Below are 21,439 nucleotides of genomic sequence, written 5' to 3'. Positions count from 1 at the left end.
GTTTGGGAGCTGACATAAAGCGGAATGTAAACAGGCGTGAATCCAAAAGCGACCATCGCGGGAGGCGGAAGAGGGGCGACGGAGGGAAGGTCTGCTTTGGGAAGACCCTCAAAAACGTCGACCCAAAGCCCACCTCTCCCTGAAAGATAGACGATGTTCAGGTGGGATCCACGCTGACCATTTATAGCAGTTCGAAACTAGGCTAGGCAACAAGCGCCCACGACTGTGCGCAAAAGCAAGCCGTGAATGCGCGTCAGTGTTCTGTGCCTCGGGGTCTCAAGCTGGTTCCAGGATTTATTCTGCAATCATTTCTGCCATGTCGCTTTGAAACTGTACTAAACTGTATACAGTGGAGATGGGGGCCCAGGCTGTCCCTTTCGGAGCCATCGCCCTTTTAAGGGGGAGCTTGAAACCGCGCCTGGGCTCCATGTTTGTATCAGAAACCGTGAAGAGGGAACTCCATGTTGTAACAAAGTTTCCTTCGCCGCTGTCTTTTTTTTTCTTCCCCCCTCCCTTTTTTATTTTGGTCCCCCCTCTCCCCCGCCCCGTTCTTCCTCCCCTTCCCCCCTTTGTTAGCCCCCCTCTCCCCCTCCCCCCGACCATCATTGCGACCCAAATCTGCGAACTCTTGGGGGGAAAGGACCCCCCAAAGCATCGGCGGCGCTGGGAGGAGGACTGGCGGAGAAGGACCCGGAGGAGGGGCGCCCCCGGGACTCCCGGGCTCATGGACCCCGCCGCCATCATCACCCAGGTCAGGCAGGAGGAGCTGCTGCACTCGCCCCTGAGGGAGAAAGGTGAGCACCCCTGGGGCCAGGAATAGGGCCCTCGGCTCGCCCAACACCGCCCGCCTTGGGCTCCTCGGGCCAGGACCTGGCGATGCGCATCTACAATTAAGGCAGCTGAACGGCCATGGCTCAAGGCTGGTGCAGTTTGGGGAGGCACCAGCACTCTGGGGCAGAGGAGCCTAACGGTGGTTTAGGATGCCTGCGCCTTCCAGTCCATGCCTGTTGATTTATGGACACCGGAGAAATCCCTGCCTCTGAAAGACAGCCTCCAGCATTTAGTCTCCCACCCCAGGACTTCCAAGATCAGCCCGCCTTGTGTGCATGCCCCATAGGGCTGCCTGGGTGGTTTTCGCATGCCTGTGCTTTCAAGTCGCCTGTTGACTTACAGCCACCCATATGCACAAGGATTGCTTAGGTAAGGGAAGACTCTGATACTGTGTTGTCGAAGGCTTTCATGGCCGGGATCACTGGGCTGCTGTGAGTTTTCCGGGCTGTCTGGCCAATCCTTCCTGACGTTTCGCCTTCATCTATGGCAGGCATCCTCAGAGGTTGTGAGGTCTATTGGAAACTAGGCAAGTGGGGTTTATATATCCATGGAAGGTCCAGGGTGGGAAAAAGAACTCTTGTCTATGTGAAAGTTGCACTTAATTCACCTTGATTAGCATTGAAGGAGCCTCCGGTGGCTGAGTGTGTTAAAGCGCCGAGCTGCTGAACTTGCAGACCGAAAGGTCCCAGGTTCAAATCTGGGGAGCGGAGTGAGCTCCTGCTGTTAGCTCCAGATTCTGCCAACCTAGCAGTCCGAAAACATGCAAATGTGAGTAGATCAGTAGGAAGGTAACGCCATTCCATGCAGTCATGCCAGCCACATGACCTTGGAGGTGTCTACGGACAACGCCGGCTCTTTGGCTTAGAAATGGAGATGAACACCAACCCCCAGAGTTGGACACGACTGGACTTAATGTCAGGGGAAACCTTTACCTTTTTTTAGCATTGAAAAGCCTTGCAGTTTCAAAGCCTGGCTGATTCCTGCCTAGGGGGATCCTTTGCTGGGAGGTGTTAACTGGCCCGGATCGTTTCTTGTCTGGAATTTCCCAGTCTTCTGAGTGTTGTTCTTTATTTACTGTCCTGGTTTTAATTTTTTTTAAAATACTGGTAGCCAAATTTTGTTCATTTTCACAGTTTCCTCCTTTCTATTGAAATTGTCCACATGCTTGTGGATTTCAGTGGTTTCTCTGTGCAGTCTGACATGCTGGTTGTGAGAGTGGTCCAGCATTTCTGTATTCTCAAATAATATGCTGTGTCCAGGTTAGTTCATCAGATATTCTGCTTGAGTTAGTCTTCTTCACATCTGCCTCCAACAGACAAGAGTTCTTTCTCCCACCCTGGACCTTCTAAAGATATATAAACCCCACTTGCTTAGTTTCCAACAGACCTCACAACCTCTGAGCAGACTTTACAACCTCTGAGGATGCCCACTTTCATGTGGGCAAAACAACAGGAGAGAATGCTTCTGGAACATGGCCATACAGCCCGGAAAACTCATAGCAACCCAGACTCAGATACTGTTTTGCCACTTCCTTCCTCTGAAATATAGCCTTCAGCACCCAATATCAATTAGTGGTCTCCCACCCAAGTACTAATCAGGGCTGACCTCCTCCCAATCCCCTTAGCTTCCAAGATCGGTTGGAATCTGGTGCCTCCAGGTCCTATGGTGTTTAGGATCCCTTCCCTCCACGGACAAAGGGTTCACCCTGGACTCAGAATGCTCTCCGCTCCACAAATAAAGTGTTTAATATCTGGATATGATTTGCCCCATACCCCTGTGTTTATTTTGCACCTGGGGCTGGCTCTGCCTCCCATTATCATGACTTACACCAGGTTGGCATGCAGCTGTTGTTAGTCCATGCCTTGGCACCCACTGTTATGCCCAGGTGAATCTGGTGGGCAAAGATGCTGTGGTCAAAGGCTCCCCAACACCAGTGTGCTTGATAGCACTGAATCTTTCCTTAGATACACTTTCTAAGGACCTGCCAGCTGTGTTTTTGTGTACATGTTAGGAGCTGTCACCTTGTGATCTTCCCCTGTATGTGGTTTTTATTTGAGGGGAGCTGTTACGCAGCAACAGGTTCGAATTCAAAAGGAGCCTTCACAATATACTTGAAGCTTTTCCATTTACCTTTGCCATGGCTTTTCTGATATGTTGTCAAAATGCTTTTGGTGTGGGATTTGGTTTGTGGAGTGGGTGACCTTTGTAAATAAAGGACTGTAGTGGGCACTGTCTTTTTTTTCTAGTGCAGCCAGAGGTATTGTTTACTGTGGAAGGGACAGCCAGGGAATGCATTTTTTCCCATGCTGGTGCGCAGCGTCTTCCTGACTTGATCAGCTTTTTTCCTGTCCTCATTGGCTTGCCTACCCCACATCCGCCACCCCATTTTCCTTACTAGGCAAGAGGGGAGTGGTAACGCTGCTGTGATGTTTTTGTGGGAAGCTGCCAGTCTTGGTGCCCTCCCTGAGTGCTGGTTGAGTTGTAAACATTAGTTACTCAGGAGGAGGGAGGGCAGCTCAAATCCTTTTCTCTCTCTGTGGCTTTGATAGGTGCCCTAGATTTTCTCCTCTGTTACTTGAGGGTTTTGGCTCTTATTATGAAGTAGGTGGGTGGCAAGGTTCGGAAACTGGAAGCCTTTACCTGAGGAAAGAGGACATTTCCCAAGTGGCCAAGGAATGAAGAATATTGGTTCCTCTGTTGTTGTGTCAAACATGGACACAGATGCCTTCAGCAGCCATTTATTAATTTTCTTTCTTCCTTTGCCAGTTTTTGAATCTGCAGTTTTTTAGACAGGTATGCGTTTCTGATCCTGATCACCACTTGATTCTCCTTTCTCAGACCATTAAGGGTACAAGCACAGTCAGTAGGAAAAACCACTATTTATTGTGGCTGAATGGAATAGAACTAGTGTCATTTGGTATTAATAGTACTGGACAGTATGATCTCTTTATCCACAGATTCACATACCTATGTTCCCCAACCTATTCCTCCTGGAATTGTTTGTGGTCCTCTAGTGCTATTATTTGTTATGTTTCTGACTCCGGTATAATCAAAATAGGTTTGCTATTATTCCCAATTCAGGAGCCCCCGGTGGTACAATAGGCTAAACCCTTGTGCCAGAAAGACTGTTGACTAAAAGGTCGGCAATTCGAATCCGGGAAGTGGGGTGAGCTATCATCTGTCAGCTCTAGCTCCCCATGTGGGGGCATGAGAGAAGTCTCTCACAGGATGGTAAAACATCAAATATCCAGGTGTCCCCTGGGCAACGTCCTTGCAGATTACCAATTCTCTAACACCAGAAGTGACTTGCAGTTTCTCAAGTCACTCCTGACACAAAACAAGGGTATGTGGTGAGAGGAGGGGTGATTCTTGGAAGGGTCCAATATTTATGCTTTTCCCTCTCCCTGGAAAGACCTCATCTTATCCACAGGTCATATCAAAATCTATAGCCTTAACCCCAAATATACTGTTGATGTATACATGAGGTCAGTTTACATATATGGTACTATATTGAGCAAATGGGATGCATATCACTCAAAATGTGGCTTTACGCAATAATGCAACAATATGGTTCCCCCAGTGGCGCAGCAGGTTAAACCACTGAGCTGCTGAACTTGCTGATCAAAAGGTCGGTGGTTCGAATCTGGAGAGCAGAGTGAGCTCCCACTGTTAGCTCCAGCTTCTGCCAACCTAGCAGTTCGAAAACATGCAAATGTGAGTAGATCAATAGGTACTGCTCCAATGGGAAGGTAACGGCTCTCCATGCAGTCATGGCAGCCACATGACCTTGGAGGCAACTATGGACAACGCTGGATCTTCAGCTTAGAAATTGAGATAAGCACCAACCCCCAGAGTTCGACATGACTAGAATTAATGTCAGCGGAAAACTGTTACCTTTACTATGGTTCTGAAAACCCCCAGTTTCGTACTGTATTAAGCTAGATGGGCCACTGTTTTGATAGTATAGCACAGCTTATTATAAGGGTGACATGTCAGATCCTTCATCAGCCATACTGAAACATCTGAGAGGTGACCATGAGTTAGATTGGTCTTGGAATTCTCAGGTCTTGATGTCTAGAGATATACGTTGGATAGAAAGTGGTGCAAGATCACCCTGTGGGTTCTATGATTCAGTGGGGATTTGAATATCATTATCTCAAGCTCTAGACCAGTGGTTCTCAACCTGTGGGTCCCCAGATGTTTTGGCCTTCAACTCCCAGAAACCCTAACAGCTGGTAAATTGGCTGGGATTTGTGGGAGTTGTAGGCCAAAACACCTGGGGTTGAGAACCACTGCCTTAGGTAGATATGTTGGTTTGTTTGGCCCTAGGGTGGATGTGTGTGAAAGTGCTGTTGCTTTGCATCTGGTAGGTGCATAGTGGATCAAAAGTTGTCTTTCTTAAGACTGTGTTGAATTTTGGTGTGGCTTCCATAACAGAGGCCACTCCAAAGAGGTTGTTCCTTGCTCACAGTATAAACTCAGTCAAGAGCTCAGTCTGGAGGTACAGAGTAGTAAATCCGATCCTAGAGCACTGGGACAGAACTTGGAAGAGTTGCCTTTTCGGACTACAGATCCCAGAATTGTCCTGGTCACTATGGGCACTAGCCCTTTTGGGCTGGAGGGGGGATTTTAGGAGATGCATTGGCAAAAATTAAATTTCCCAAATGTTTGACAAATGCATCCTTCTAGCCTATCCAGTGCTAAAAATCTTTTTAGTTCTGAACTGGCAGCCAAAACCCGACACTTTTGCAGCCACCAGTTAAAGCTGGTGGTCTCTGTTGTCATTGTTGTGTTCAAGTTATGTTTGACTTATAGCAGTCCTGTGACTAAGGGATCCTGAAGTGCCTTAGTCATGAACAGCCCTGTTCAGGTCTTACAAAGTCGCGGTTGTGGCTTCCTTAGTTGAATCAACCCACCTGTAATATGGTTTCCTCTTTTACTGCTTCCTTCTATTTTACCAAGCTGTCTGATGATATACCATATACAAAGTCATTTTGGGTTAGAGGAGTGGTTCTCAACCTGTGGGTCCCCAAATGTTTTGGCCTACAACTCCCAGAAATCCCAGCCAATTTACCAGCTGTTAGGATTTCTGGGAGTTGAAGGCCAAAACATCTGGGGACCTACAGGTTGAGAACCACTGGCTTAGAGGGAAGTTCAGGCTTGATTTGCTTTAGGTGGGCCATGGGACCTGTTGAACTCTACCCTATCACCACATTTTAAATGAGTTGCTTTTCTTCCTATCAAACTTTCTTCATTGTCCAGCTTTCCCAACCATACATGGAAATAATATAGCATGGATACTTAGAACTACAAGTTGTGCAGGGTCACCCAAGAGGCTGTGAGCCTTAGGGATGGCAGTAGCTGCTCCCAATCTGTAAACAAAGCTATCTGGCAGAGTTACACTGAATCCAACCACCAGAACCTCCACTCTATCTACCTGAGTATTGCCTGCACAGACTAGTAAGCAGGATTCGGGCTAGCTAGAGTTGAACCTAGAACTTTTTACATGCAGTTCAGGTTTGTGTCTACCATTTAGCTATAGCACTCTCCTAAAAGATTATACACCTAGAACAAATATTGAGAAATGGGTGACAAGGCCTCATTGGGAAAATGCTAGTCCCATGTTTCAGTCTTTGCATCTAATTAAAAGAATAAAGGATAGTGGGTGATAGAAAAGGCCTGTCAGTCAGCAAGCTACTATACTAGATATATAGGCCCGGGCTGTGGCGCAGGCGGGAGAGCAAGTCAGCTGCAATTAACTGCAATGAATCACTCTGACCAGGAGGTCATGAGTTCGAGCCTATGTTTGTTTGTCTTTGTTCTATGTTAAAAGGCATTGAATGTTTGCCTATATGTGTAATGTGATCCGCCCTGAGTCCCCTTCGGGGTGAGAAGGGCAGAATATAAATGCTGTAAATAAATAAATAAATAAATAAATAGATGGGCTCTAGTTGGTATAAGCTGAATTTTGGTCTGGTTCAAGGAAAGGCTTATTTATTTATTTACCATATTTATATCCCACCTTTTCTCTACCCTGAGGGGGACTCAAGGCGGCTTACAAACGGCATTTGTGCAGTGCCTTGGGCATAAAACACAAACATGAAATAGAATTATTAAAATTAAAGATAGTTAAATGGCTAGCTGCAGGAAATCTGCTGACCGAAGTGTCAGCATTTCGAAGCCGTGAGTCAGGATGAGCTCCTGGTGTTAGTTGTAGCTTTTGCCAACCTAGCTGTTTGAAAGCATGCAATGCAAGTAGATCGGCGGGAAGGTAAAAGGGTGCCCCATACAGACAAGCAGACATGCCAGCAACATGATTGGAGATGTCTACAGACAACAGGCTCCTCAACATGGAAAAATGGAACAAGAGCACCTCCCCATGACCAGAGTTGAGCATCGCATCCAGACGCCTGACTTTTGCCTGCGTATTGTATGGCATTGTGGTTTACTGTGTAAAAGGCATTGAATGTTTGCCTTATATGTGTATACTGTAATTGTTCAGAGTTCCTGTGGGAAGATAAAGCAGAATATAAATAAAGTGTGTTGTTGTTGTTGTTGTTGTTGTTAAGAAAATGGAAACTATCTGTCAGCTGGCTTAAGAGCTATTCATAATAAGGTTCTGCTTCCAAAACAAACATCACTTGGGATAGACAGCGGTGTATGTTGATGCCAGTGTGTTATAGTGGTTTGAGTATCTAACTACAGTACATCTTTGGAGACCAGTGTTTGATTTCCCCGCAAATGGAAAACCCTGTGATAGGTGTTCTAAGTTTCCTCTAAGTTTGCTGTAGTTTGGAGAATATTTGAAAGCACAGAAAAACATGTTAATTCTCTCTTTCCCCATCCCCCCTGTTAATGAAATCCATGATTTTAAGTACTCTTCCTTATTTTAAAGGCTTGGCTGTTATTCTGAATATAGGGATGCTTGTATTGCAGTCTCTTATCAGCCGATGCTACTCTGGTTTCTGAAATGGCTCTACAAAGTCTGTAGTAATGAAATTAGGAGAATGGGGCAGAAGCTTCTAAGCCCAATTGTGATCTGTACTAGGATAACCAGCTCCTCTTTGTGAATGAAAAGAGGCTTAAAGAAACTCCTTTTGCAAGGCTGGCCTCTAGTCCTCAGCAGCCTGCTCCATAGACCTTGTTTTGTTTTTCTAGTCCTTTCTGGAAGTTAAGGGGGAAGTACCCATGTTTCAAACTCCCACTCAGTTCCGGTTCTGTTTCCTCTTGCTTGACCAGAAAGGTATTTTTAAAAAATAGATCAATGCCTGGTTGTTTTTTTCTCTCTCGCTCTCCTCTCCCACATTTCAGATGGCGCTTAATCATTCTCAGAAGTAAGAAGTCACAAGCAACACACAGATAACTTATATCTGATTCTTCAAAAGCAATGTAATAACTATGGATGAAGAGAGCCATATTAGTCTGTTTTAACATAGAATAGCACCTTTAAGGCTGACTGGTTTATGCTAGCATAAATGTTCACGGACTACACGAATAAGTGGTTTGACCTGGTATAAATTGGTATAAGCTGGTCTTGAAGCCCATAGCCTTGAGCTGTAAGATCTGAGCAGGGCAATAGGATGATTTGGAGGCAGGGCTGTAGCCAAAAATTTTCAGTTTTTTTTTTAAACTGGTTTACTCATAAATTTTAACTGATTCCCATGAGTGTCCACTGAAGTTTATCAATGGAGCCTGATTTCTAAATTATTTTGCATTATGGAGATACTCTACACGATTCACTAAAAAGTGATTCTACCTCCAAAGCCTGGAGACAGGCAGCTGTGTGTAGGTTAGTGTGTATACATTAATTCACCCTGCAGAAAAATTCCTATATTAATGAAGCCTTTTATTTTTAGGGATCTTCCTTAGGATAAAAACTTGGCTGTGATTCTGAATGTTGCACAGCCAAGGAATGTGACAGTAGGAACAAAGTTGACTTTACTAATGCAATGAGTAACATTTCCCTTTTAATTTTTAATTTTAATTTTTCTTAAATTTTATTGTAAATGTTTTTAATATAGCACTGGGAGAAAGGTGGCATATGAAATAATAATAATAATAATAATAATAATAATAATAATAATAATAATGACAGTAAGAGGTTACATTCCTGCAATTTTAATGAGTAACAACATTTTTCTCCTTGTTTTTATCATTATTTATTCCCCTTCATATCTATACAACTGGGACCCAATGTAACTTGCAAACTAAAATGATTACAATATAATTAAAATGATATAAAAAGTCAACATTAAAATAGAATTAAATTTGTTGTCGAAGACTTTCATGGCCGGGATCACAGGGTTATTGTATGTTTTCCAGGCTGTATGGCCATGTTCCGGAAGTATTCTCTCCTGATGTTTCGCCCACATCTATGGCAGGCATCCTCAGAGGTTGTGAGACAACCTTTGAGGATGCCTGCCATAGATGTGGGTGACACGTCAGGAGAGAATACTTCTAGAACATGGCCATACAGCCTGGAAAACATACAACAACCCTAGAATTAAATTATTAACAGGGACCAGAATCCTGTTAGGGAATTGCATCTTTGTAAGTGGGAATTTGAATTGGGACGTTCCATAATGTCTGTGTCTAGGAAAAAAGGCTACAGTGACGTTATACATAAGGCGGCCTTTGAAGTCATTGGTACCGATACACAATGGGACAAGTGCACATCAGTCTGTTATTGACAGGACATTGACTAAGGAGAGCCGGTGCACATAAGTAGAACCTGATGCACAATAGAACATTCTTACTGGTATCTCATTACACATCTTCACAATTCACTAACAGGGTTCTTTAACACTTCTGCTACGTAGGTAAGTTTTCATAACATTATGTAGTGTATACCATAATAGACAATTCTGACCCAAGATTAAACCATACACTTACAAAGGATAAAAAGCAGATTAAGTACATTAGATTGTTAAACAATGTACTGCCCTCTTGAAAGCCCTTTTCCCTAATAACTTTCGGTTCTAAAAGACAGCTGGAATGAAGACATTTTTGCTTGATGAGCAAAAGGAGAACAAGGAGGGAGCCATTCTAACATTCCTAGGGAGGGAGTGCCACCAAAAAGGCCCTCTCATGTGTCCCCACTTCTTGTCTACATGCAAATGTGATGAGACTGAAAAGAAAGGCCCTAGGAAAGTGCTCCCAGGTTCTGGACTGGGTCATTTGGGGCGATAGCAATTTATCAGATAGCCTGGAGCTAAACTAGTGTTGCCAAATCAGGTCATTGGTCCATCAAGCCCAGTGCTGTTACTTTTGATGGACAGGTGATTCTCATGGCTTTTCTGACCACCTGGAGGATTAGTCTTTTGCAACAACTTGCTTTATTAAAAGACCAGGAGAGTATGAAAACTTGCTTATTGATCTTTGATTGTGGTGGCTATCTTTTCTTTTTAAAACTAACTTGCCAAGATCTGATAATTAATAATGCTTAACTTAGGCTGTGTCTCATTTGACTTGCAAGTCGTCGCAAGTCACCCATTCCAATCTTCTGAAGTCGTTCTGCATCTACAACAAACAAACCCATCTAGGTGTTGTCGAAGGCTTTCATGGCCAGAATCACAGGGTTGTTGTATGTCTTTCGGGCTGTGTGGCCATGTTCCAGAAGCATTCTCTCCTGACGTTTCGCCCACATCTATGGCAGGCATCCTCAGAGGTTGTGAGGTATGAATGCTTCTGGAACATGGCCACACAGCCCGAAAGACATACAACAAACCCATCTAGCTGGCTTTAAGCAAATCACTTTTGGTTTTGTTTTCACCTCCCTGCCAATAAAGCAGGGCACGGCTTCTTAAACTACGGATCCCCTTAGTTCAGTGTTGGGGTTGTGAAAACTTTGGTGACAAACAATGCTTTCTGAATGCCACCTAGACATTTACAGGAATCCGTTTGCAACAACATGCAATATTTACAGTGGACTTTGCAGAAAATGCTTCAGCTGTACTTCATAAAAAAGGAAAATCAGCCTATTCAGCAAGCTTTGCAAATATTGATTATAAGTAAAAGTTTTGGTTTTATATCTATTTTCTATACCTATATATTTGGGGTTACATAAACATTATCGGGCAGAAAGGAATCACAAGTAGAAAAGTTTAAGAGGCCCTGGAATAGAGCATGATTACACTGACTTACTATACAAGGTCATTGCTACAATTGTGTGCTTTGAAGTCATATCTGCCTTATGGTGACCCTAAGGCGAACCTATCACAGGGTTTTCTGGAACTGAGAGTATCATTTATAATAAGCGCCTAAATACCTGAAAGGAACCAGATTCTGGAAACTAAACAGAGCCAACCCTGGTTAGTACTTGGATGGCAGACTGACAAGGAACTAGGTGCTGCAGACTATATTTCAAAGTAAGGGAATGGCAAAACTACCTCTGACATTTCCTTGCCTGAAAAAAAACCCATAAAATGCACATGGTTGCCATAAATAAGCAAATGACTTGGAATCACATACACCTACTTGATGACTAGGTCAAGAGTCAAGTGGACTGGAAAGAGCAAGGACCCTTGCAGTGACCCTTTCAAAGGGGGAGAAAAAATGAACAGCAAAACTAGCTGCTTGTGGTTTGTTTGCATCCACTTATCTCTCATGCTTTGCAATCCAAGAAGGGTAGATAAGGTGCATTACCTTCTATATTGGAGAATCTGGCACAGCACCTTTTATGTATAACAACAACAACAACAACAACAACAACTTTATTCTTTTACCCCGCCTCCATCTCCCAGAAAGGACTCAGGGTGGCTTACATAAGAAAACAGTCCAAAATTAAAACAACACAATAACATAGATTATAAAACAATATAACATGAAAAAAAACATAACACGACAGTTATTAAAACCAAGATATCAATTGCTATGCACAGAGGGTGATTGGTTCAAAACTCTGAGTAAAATCCATGAGTAAAAAGGGACGGGTGGGAAAGGACAAGGAACCAGTCGCATTAAAACACTTTTTTTCGTGTCAGGAGCGACTTGAGAAACTGCGAGTTGCTTCTGGAGTGGGAGAATTGGCCGTCTGCAAGAACTTTGCCCAGGGGACGCCCGGATGTTTTTGATGTTTTACCATCCTTGTGTGAGGCTTCTCTCATGTCCCCGCATGGAGCTGGAGTTGATAGAGAGAGCTCATCCGCGCTCTCCCTGGGTGAAACACTAAAACCTATAAAATAAAGTACAGCAAAGTTTGAGTACGAAATGCATGACTGATGGCCTCTTCACTCAAAAGCGCACCGGTATCATAGTATTGGGAATGGTCCTTAAAGCTAGAGAATTTAACTTGATTAATTCCAAATTCACTGCTCTCTTGAGCCTAGTTCTATCTTCCATGTGGATATATGTAATTGGAAGGAGAAGCCACAAGGTGCCAAATGGTAGGAGATGGACAACAGTTGTAAATATACTAAACTCTAGTGATAGGCGAAATGTGGCCCTGAGTTTGTATGCATTTCCTTCAGGACTATTTCTGTAGTCTTTCACCCATCTAGATACCCCAGATAGCCATAGTCCAACACATACAACCTCATGTTAAAATAACCATTAAAATGGGTAGATTTTTAGTTAGTTGACTTTTAAAAAATTTGGAGGGCAATTTTTGCTATCTTTTGTATGATCAGAAATCTTTGTCAGTGTTCTGAAATCACTGAGATTTTAAACTGGGTCCTTACTGATCTTCTTCCCATCAGGCCTTGTCTTCCCATTAGATTTTTTTTCTTCGTGTCAGCAGCATTAGATGTCAAACTACAGTCCCTGTTATCTGCAACCCTCATAACCAAGTGTGCAGAATGATGGGATTTTCATTTCAGCCTTTATTCTCCCGCTTTAATAGCGGAGGGGAATCATAATGCTGTCGTGCCTTGTAAGCCTATTGTAAAAATAAGAGAGTATATATGAAGTTGCTGGGTTTTTTGGGTTTGTTTTTTTTTTTACTATGAATGACTATGAATTCCTGCCAGCCTTTTTAATCTCATCCCTCAATAGCCCAGTGTTTTGGCTTTCCAAATGTTATGGTGAGTTATGTGTACGGTTGCCTTCTGTAAAGATCTCAGATTATTTTCACCAGCCAGCAAAAAAACATGAAGCAAGGTCACACTGGGGCATGACTGATAATCCTGTGACCCAGGATATAGGGAATGGGTCTTTTTTCTTAATTCAGTATGCAGAGGAAAGGGGAGTAAACTCAAGGATATAAATTCATGGTCTTAAGGTAGGCAGTTGTTTCTCTACCCTCTTCTGCCTTGCTAAGAATCCTATCTATGGGGCATGCATTTGTGGCATTCCTTGAGAGAAAGGGGGCTGCCGCCCACTGAATGGGTCAGTTGGAAGGCTGAAGGGGCTGACATGGCCTTCTGTCTGAATGATCTGCAGCCTGCCAAAGTAGTTTCTCTTTTTTGCATTGAATACAGAAATGTTCCCATGAGAACCGAGACCACACACCTTTCCAAGCCTGGGAAATCCTTGCCCGGTCTAAAATTTGCCACCCCATAAAGAACCATTGGGAGTCCTATGGCATGTGGACAAGAGAAGTGTAGGCACAATGTAGAGGGAGAAAGGGCAAGCAGCCTGGATTGGTGCCACTCTTCCTGAAGGAATGTTATGTGAGTATTTCCCTTTCCATTTTGCTGGAGGCAAATGAACCAGATGCCAACAGCACAATCCTGTGCAAGCTGCAGTCCCGGCCATTAACACATTCCCACATTGATCTGCTCGTATTCCTCTGTTAGCAACCTTTGTCCATCTAGGCCAGCTTTTCTTTGCTTTTTTCCACTATATCAGCTCTGTGCTATCTGGCCAAAAGTTCTTACTGTATTATGGATCTTTCATTTATTATTCATTTATACCTTGGCATTTGCCCTGTAATGGGAGTCAAAACAATACAGATTAAACCCATACAAAGTTATTAATGTAAATATAAGAGGGATTGAAGAAGTGATCAAAGAATGTAAAAGTTAAGCCATTAAAAGTTAAAAAAAACATATAGTAACTTTAACATATGGTGTGTATAGGTAAAATCTTAGAGTTGGAAGGGACCATAAGGGCCATCTGGTCCTTGCAATCTTCCATGCAGGAGTACACGATCAAAGCACTGTTGAAAGATGCCCATGTAGCCTCTGTTTAGAGACCTCAAAAAAGGGAACATCGTTCCACGCAGCCACCAACAATCTATTCCACTGTGGAAGATCTCTGACAGCAAACACCATAAGTTCTTCAAAATGTTTACGTAGAATCCCTTCTCTTGCAGTTTGACTTTATTGGTTCATGCTGCTCTGGATCAGCATGTGTGTGTGCTCATATGCATACTTCTTTGGTCTGATCATTTGTTAGTCCCATTGAATGTTGTTTAACAAATCAGCCATAGTTCCTATTAATGATAGGAAGAAGGAAACAGAATTGCTGTTTGTTTTCTTAAAACAAATGCTTGGAAACTTCATTTTTTGGACTACAGTTCCCCAGTTTTAAGGGCCAGTGTGTTTTGGGGGACTGTTTTTTTTTTTTTTGGAGGGATTACATTTCTCAGAATGCTAGGAGTTGTAGTTCAAAAATAACCTTCCTAAGCTCTTCTCCATGCCATCTGTTACTTCCCCAGGAGTTCTATGTACTTTCCATTGCACAGCTTGGAAGCTGTCCTCGAAGTTAGAGAAGGAAGGCTACAGACCCTCCTTTGGGTATTGTAGAGGAACTGGGGCTAACTGGATATTAGAGTTTTTCATTGATTTGGGACTATAGTATGTTGTCCAAGGGACTGGGAGAGTAGCACCAAAATTTCAGAAAGATAGCTTTTTCAAGCTTGAAATAAGCTAACGTTGCTTACGACAGAAATGTCTCTTTCAATGGGAACTGACACTCATTTAAATAGATATGGTGGGTGTTGCATATTTTCTTAGGGTTTTTCTGTGCTTCCATGCAGTGTTTCACCTTACAATTTGGATTGTTGCCTAGATAAGTATATAGTATCCTGGCATACATCCTCTGTATTCATAGATATTAACAAATGGAGCCTTGAGACATGATGCACAGGATGTGTAATTTTCTTAGTGCATATAAATATGTGACCCTCGGGGAACCTGCGTGTAGCTTACACCTGTGCAGAGAAAATTCTCTATCTGTGGGGTGTTTATAGGATCTATTTTGCTTGTTTGTGGATAGGGGTTGAGGATGGATTCCTCTGTACATTCCTGGCTTTCAAGCTGCTTTTTAATATTGCATGCCAGGAAGATTTTGTAAGTATAGCTTCTCCCAGAAGAGTGTTGCATATTCTCATCTTGTCACCAAACTAGGTGTGTCATTTTACAAAGGCATTGCAATCATAACCAGAGCATTGAAAAGGTTACTTTTCTGGGTTGCCAGGTCCCAGAATCCCCCAGCCAGCATTCCCATGGAGCAGGGTCCCCAGATGTTTTGGCCTTCAACTCCCAGAAATCCTAACAGCTGGTAAACTGGCTGGGATTTCTGGGAGTTGTAGGCCAAAACACCTGGGGACCCACAGGTTGAGAACCACTGCCATGGAGGATTCTGAGACTCTTTTGCCCAAAAACAATGATTGATTTTTCCAAGCAGTAGCTGTAAATTAAGTGTTCAGATTTGAGTGAGATCTTGTGGGAAGTCTTGAAACTGCCAGGAATTCCACAGGTGATAAACATCTGGATGCATGACTCTCCCCAAGAGGTATAAAGAGGGAAGAGAATTTGATTAATCAAAGCAAAACACAACACTTTGTTGCTGCGTTCCCACTCCAGGTTAAACATGTGGAATATCTACAGTTTCAACAGAATGCAACAAGCCTGATCTGATCTCTCCCTATTAATCTTTATTGACCTTTGGATGTTTTAGATCTCTAATCAGTCATCATATCAGCCAAGGCTGTAGTTGTAGTCTAACAAAATCTGGAGGATGTGAAGTTATTGCACCTCTAACTTGATCATATAGGATGGATCCATCAACGGCCAACAACCATGCCATTGAAAGGGACTGCCGCTGCCGTTTGTGCCGCTGAAACAGATGAGTGGCTGTTTGTGGGGATCAGAATATTGGGTTAAATAATGTCTTTGATCTCATCTGGATCAGAGGGGCCTTACATCCAAAAGGACATCCTTCTGCACAACTTGCATGCTCACCAAGGAAGTGACGTACCACATGCCTGGTTAATACCCTTCCTTTGATACCTGCAATTCCAAAGAAGTTGGAAGGGGGGGAACCAAGAAGGTTTATTCACAGTGGACTGGAGCCCATGGTTGGTGAGCTGTGTTCAACCTGGTGGGTCCACACTGGGGTAAGCCTGTTCTCATAGCAAGTGCAAATTGCAAAACGTACTCAATCCTTCCCCGGGCACTTGCATGCAGTCTGCCTTGTTAGAGGCTACGAGGCTTTGTGTTCTAAAGGAATCTTTGTGGTTACCTACTTTGCATTCCATGTTCAATGAGCGCTTGTCTTAGATTTGTATATTTCACTGTGGTGACATAATTTGCCAGGGTAATGCTTCTGAGAAGAAACCAGTGCCATTGCTTGTTTCAGCTTGTTTGAATTCTTCCTTTTGATAGTTCTTCTGTTTTGACCTCTCGTTCTTTGGCTGCTGATCAAACCAAAGTTTGTGCCTTGTTTATTATTTACGTCATTACATTGGTATCTCAACTTTCCCATAATAATACAGCTGGCCCCCTGTATCCATCTTTTGGTTCTCCTTTTGCAGGAATTGAAAAATAGCTAAACCCCATAGGTGTCAAGACTCCATTTTCTTTGGGAAGATTGTGCCACCTGGCTAGCTCATTAACTTATTTTAGGTTTTTGTACCAGGGAAGGGCAAAGGACAGCACTCCAGACGTTGGAGTGCAAATCTCAGCATTAGTCCTTTTTGGCTTTGCTGACCAGGGTTAGAGGGAGCCACAGTGCAAGAACACCTGAAGGGCTACGTAGTCCTTGTTTTATACCCTGCTCTTCAACAGCAAAGCCTTTCGGATTCACTTAACAGACCAATAAAACAAGGCAGTCCCTGCCCTTAGGATCACAGTCTTGAGAAGAAAGGAAATGTGACACAGGAAAATTCAGGCAAGAGTTCACAGGCCATTGTGCATTTTATGTACCATAAATAAACACCAGCCTAATCATGCTGGGATCCCCCAGTCATGTCACCAATGGTGTATGTATTTGGCATGGAGACCTTGAACTTGCATGTTCTGCAAGTCAGTTAGCTTTCTAACTACCAAGCAAGAGTGAGTGAGTGGGTGCTTGGGAAGGAGTATCTATACCAGTGGTTTTCAACCTGTGAGTCCCCAGGTGTTTTGGCCTACAACTCTTAGAAATTCCAGCTAGTTTACCAGCAGTTAGGATTTCTGGGAGTTGAAGGCCAAAATATTTGGGGACCCACAAGAAGGGAATTACTGATCTATACAACGAGCCCCAGTTATGTAACCTGTGGGAAAGCATGCTTCTTTTAGAAAGGCAATGATGGACTTCTTTCAGGAATACTATAATTGTGTATTTCTGCAGGGCAGGGAGTTGGATTAGATAGCAGCCCAAATGGCTGGACCTTTAGCAGAGCCACTGCAATGGCCCCATTTCCCTTCTCTCCCTCTACTTGTGGAATGGCTGCTGGATGGCAGCTGAGGGTGAACTAAAGCTGGTAAAGACGGCTTCTTGGGCGGGTTGGTGGTAGAGTGTTGCCCTGTCACAAGTGCATGACAGGAAAACTAAAAAGCATCACCTTTCCAAGGACTTTATAGCCAAATTTGCCAGAGACTAGAAGTATTATACATAATATCTGTTTGTTATACACATGGTTTGAAGGGGACAGTGAGGTCAAAGAAAAATTAAATTCCGAAATCACTGAATGACAATTTATATTTATATGCTGTGAACACCACAATCCCGACACTACACTATAGAATTAATGCAGTTTGACACTACTTTGATGCTGTAGCTCAAAGCTATGGAATCATGGCAGTTGTAGTTTTTAAAGGACTTTAGCCTTTTCTGCCAAGTGGTACTAGTGCCTCACCAAACTAGAACTCCCATGATCTTATAGTATTGAGCCATGGCAGATAAAGTAGTGTCAAACTGCATTAATTCTACAATATAGATAGGCTGACATACTATTGCGCTGTTTAGTACCGACTAGCAAAGACCTATCCATCCAAGTGTGGAATGGTGAGCCAACATATAGTTAAATCCTATTGATTGAATGAATCTACTCTAGTCAGAAGTAACTACATGGTCATTTCAGTAGTACAATATAAGTAACTGTCTACCCACTGTAGACATTGGGGATAGACTGGAACTTCCCAATGAATTGTAATTCAGAGGTTTCTCTCTCTCGTTCTCTCTCTCTCTGTGTAAGATCTTGCTCCACAGTGGTTTTTCTATGGTCACTGATGGTTGTCCTAGAATAAAGCCGTATTCTCCCACTGGTTTCAGAATACTGTAATTTCTAGTTTTGTCAAATTTGTGTCCATTTATTCTTTTGCGTAGCTACTGACCAGTTCACCTTGTTTAGAAAACAGGAGAGCATTGATGACCAAGGATGGCCTATTTCACATTGTATGATGAGAAGGCAAAGGAATCCCTGGTGTCATAGTCTCATTGTCAATTCTGCTAATGTTGCTGTCACAAAAGATGTGGGGACAGACTATTCCCTTGTTTTTGAATTGCTATTGTGCGACCTGGCGTTGCTAGAAAATAGTTGTTTTGAGTTATTTTGGTTGCTATGTAAACAAGGACAGGTCTACCACCCTGGGTTTCTGGAAGAGGAAGTGTTAGTATCTAAGATGTGGTGTAGCTCATTGATGATACATTTAAGCGATTGCAGCTCAGAGCTACAGGTGAGAAGTGGATAGCTTTCTCTTTCAATTTTGTCTTGTCGGACATTATTCCTGGGCATCCATCTGATATATTCGCTTTAGGAGCTGGGTATTGCCGTGTGTGGGATACTTGTTGTAAGCCCTGAGTTGTAAATCGATCCAATGAATCTAAACAGATGCTATTTTGTCATAGGGTATGGCTATAGGCAGAATTGTTCTGCGGGGTTGTTGTATGTCTTTGGGGCTGTGTGGCCATGTTCCAGAAGTATTCTCTCCAGAAGTATTCAACCTCTGAGGATGCCTGCCATAGATGTGGGCAAAACGTCAGGAGAGAATACTTCTGGAACATGGCCACACAGCCCCAAAGACATACAACAACCCTGTGATTCCGGCCATGAAAGCCTTCGACAACAGAATTGTCCTGCATTTTCAGGAGAAGCTAGAAGATATGTGTTGATATATTTTTAAAACAGAGCAGCATTTATTTGTCAGTTGTATCATTATACAGTCGTATTTTAAAAATGGAAATATTAGGAGAACTGGTTCAGCCAGTGGTGAGGTGAAAGTTATTGGAAGTCTTGATAAAGCATCTCACATTATTCCTATCCATCAGTCCAGATGATTAAAATGTCACCAGTGTTTCTCAGGTACAGAAGAGGGTTTTTATGTGTGCAAAGGGTTACAGAGCATTGTTCCAGTTCAGTAATTAATATGTTCTCATGCTATGGAGCCATATGAATATCCATGGCAGTCTGGACTTAACATCAGGGGAAACATTTACCTTTTTTACATGTCACCCTGCATTTGATAATAAACTTCCCTAGAGCCAGGATAACAATGCAAAGCAGTTTTGTTAATGGTCAGTATTATTTATGTAAATGTTACTGTGAATACATTACTGTTGTCAATTTTCTTCTGATTTCACTGCCTATAATCCCTCAGTTTAGTATTATTCTACACAGATTTGTAAAATTCCGAGTAATCATCGTGCGTCTGAGGAAGCGTCCTGTGTATTATACTATGAAAGCTCATGGTGTAGTATATTTCTTGGTCTTGAAGATTATTTTTTCTGCAATAAAATAACACAACTGTCACTTTGGGAATTGCAGTAGTAAGAAGCACTATTGTGTCTTTTTATATTGCCATAGGATAGTGGTTCTCAACTTGCGGGACCCCAGATGTTTTGGCCTACAACTCCCAGAAATCCCAGCCAGTTTACCAGGTGTTAGGATTTCTGGGTATTGAAGGCCAAAACATCTGGGGACCCACAGGTTGAGAACCACTGCCATAGGAGATTAAGGGTCTTGATGAGCAGTAGCAAGAAGTATCTTGATTCAGGTATTTGTTTAACATTCTTGGACTTTATGGGCATGCATAAAACCTGGCATCAGGTCTCCTCTGTCTGCCCTCTTATCACACTTGCTACTCCTAATTTCGGGATCCTGACCAACTGCAGTGTCTTATGTAATAGGAATACCACAGGAGCAGAAATGATGGGGCTCTCGGGATGTTGCTGAAATGAAGGTCCTAATATTTCTCACCATTGGCTGTACTGGTAGAGGTTTCTGGGACATACATTTCTACAATATCTGGAGAGCCAAGTGATTTTTACCCCAGACTCTGATATACGTATGAGAATTTTGGCTGAAGTGTTAGGGGTGAATTTTGTCCATTCAGTGGTTTCTTGGGGACATAAAAGAGGAAAATGCAATGGGTAGAAAATACTAAGCTATGAATATTCTGATAAGGCATATCTATAGGGCCTTCTGGGAAAGATACATTAACTTTCCTGTTCTAACCTCAATTTTGATGTTTTCAGGGTGATACATTTTTCGGCCTAGGTAAGCCTGATGTACATTTAGAATATATGTAATACCTTCTGCCTTCTAATACCAGTAAACTATTTTTGGTTTAGTGGAAACCAAGAGGCAAAGCACTTAGAAAGCACAGGGGAACTTGAAAATGGTCAGATAACAGATGCAATATATAAGTTTATATTCATGCTATTTTATTTATTGTTTTGATTTGGTTTGTTTGTTTATTATGGCATTGAATGTTTGCCACTTTTTGCCTAAGTCCCCCTGGGGAGATAGGGTGGGTTACAAATAATAATAATAATAATAATAATAATAATAATAATAATAATTATTATTATTATTATTATTACCATTACCTTTTTCATATTGTTTATACAGGCATTTGCAAGTTATATTTGGGATTTTATTTCTGGACCATCTAGAATGGGACACAGGTCTTGGGCTTGGTGGCAACTTCACAATGTTTGGCATGTAACAAACACAGTGTCTTGCATTTGGGCTTTCGTTGCTATTCAGCATTCAAGCTTTGCTCCGGCAAGTGTTTAGATGGTGTTTTGTATTCATGTTAAGCACTTCAGATCTCAGTATATTTTAAGCCTGAATAGGTTGCTAGCTGAAACTGCTGCACTTGCCCTTCTGGTACACAGACCTCAAGTTCAAGTTGTCACTGTTTTTATTCTGGTGAGGTTGTCTTGTTTTCATCCAGTTACCTTTTGTAACAGGAAAGCAGAAACTACAAAATGTTTTCAGGAGGATATAAGAACTGAGCATGTTGGGTGGATGTTTCCCTTCTCTTTTCCGATGTATGCCTGTCAGTATAGGAACATGATGTACCTAACCCAATATGCCAAACAGAGGGATGGTAACTCGATGTACAAAAGCAAATGGTTCTTGAGATTGCAAAGCCACTGGCAGAGGGACAGCTTTTCACTACCGGATCAACATGTCCAGCGTAGCCATTCAGTCTTCTGACATTTGTCCTAAAAGGCT

The 21,439-nt window shown here is 42.7% G+C and overlaps 1 protein-coding gene across 2 annotated transcripts in view; it reads left to right on the top strand.

The window, feature by feature from the left end:
- The first annotated feature begins 42 nt into the window (after positions 1-42).
- ctdsp1 (CTD small phosphatase 1) overlaps positions 43-21,439 on the top strand; it is a 42,099-nt gene continuing 20,702 nt past the window's right edge. The window contains exon 1 of one of the 2 annotated variants that reach the window (XM_062967318.1): positions 43-794. In XM_062967318.1, the coding sequence (XP_062823388.1) occupies positions 356-794 (439 nt within the window). In that variant the 5' untranslated portion in view covers positions 43-355. Of the gene's footprint in view, positions 795-863; positions 1,201-21,439 lie in introns of those variants that run through there. The other variant, XM_062967320.1, reaches the window with a different exon arrangement.

The sequence above is a fragment of the Anolis carolinensis genome, chromosome 1, assembly GCF_035594765.1.
Source record: "Anolis carolinensis isolate JA03-04 chromosome 1, rAnoCar3.1.pri, whole genome shotgun sequence".
Classification (NCBI taxonomy): Eukaryota; Metazoa; Chordata; class Lepidosauria; order Squamata; family Dactyloidae; genus Anolis; species Anolis carolinensis.
Note: the sequence above shows the minus strand (reverse complement) of the source record. Positions and strands in the feature narration are given on the sequence as shown.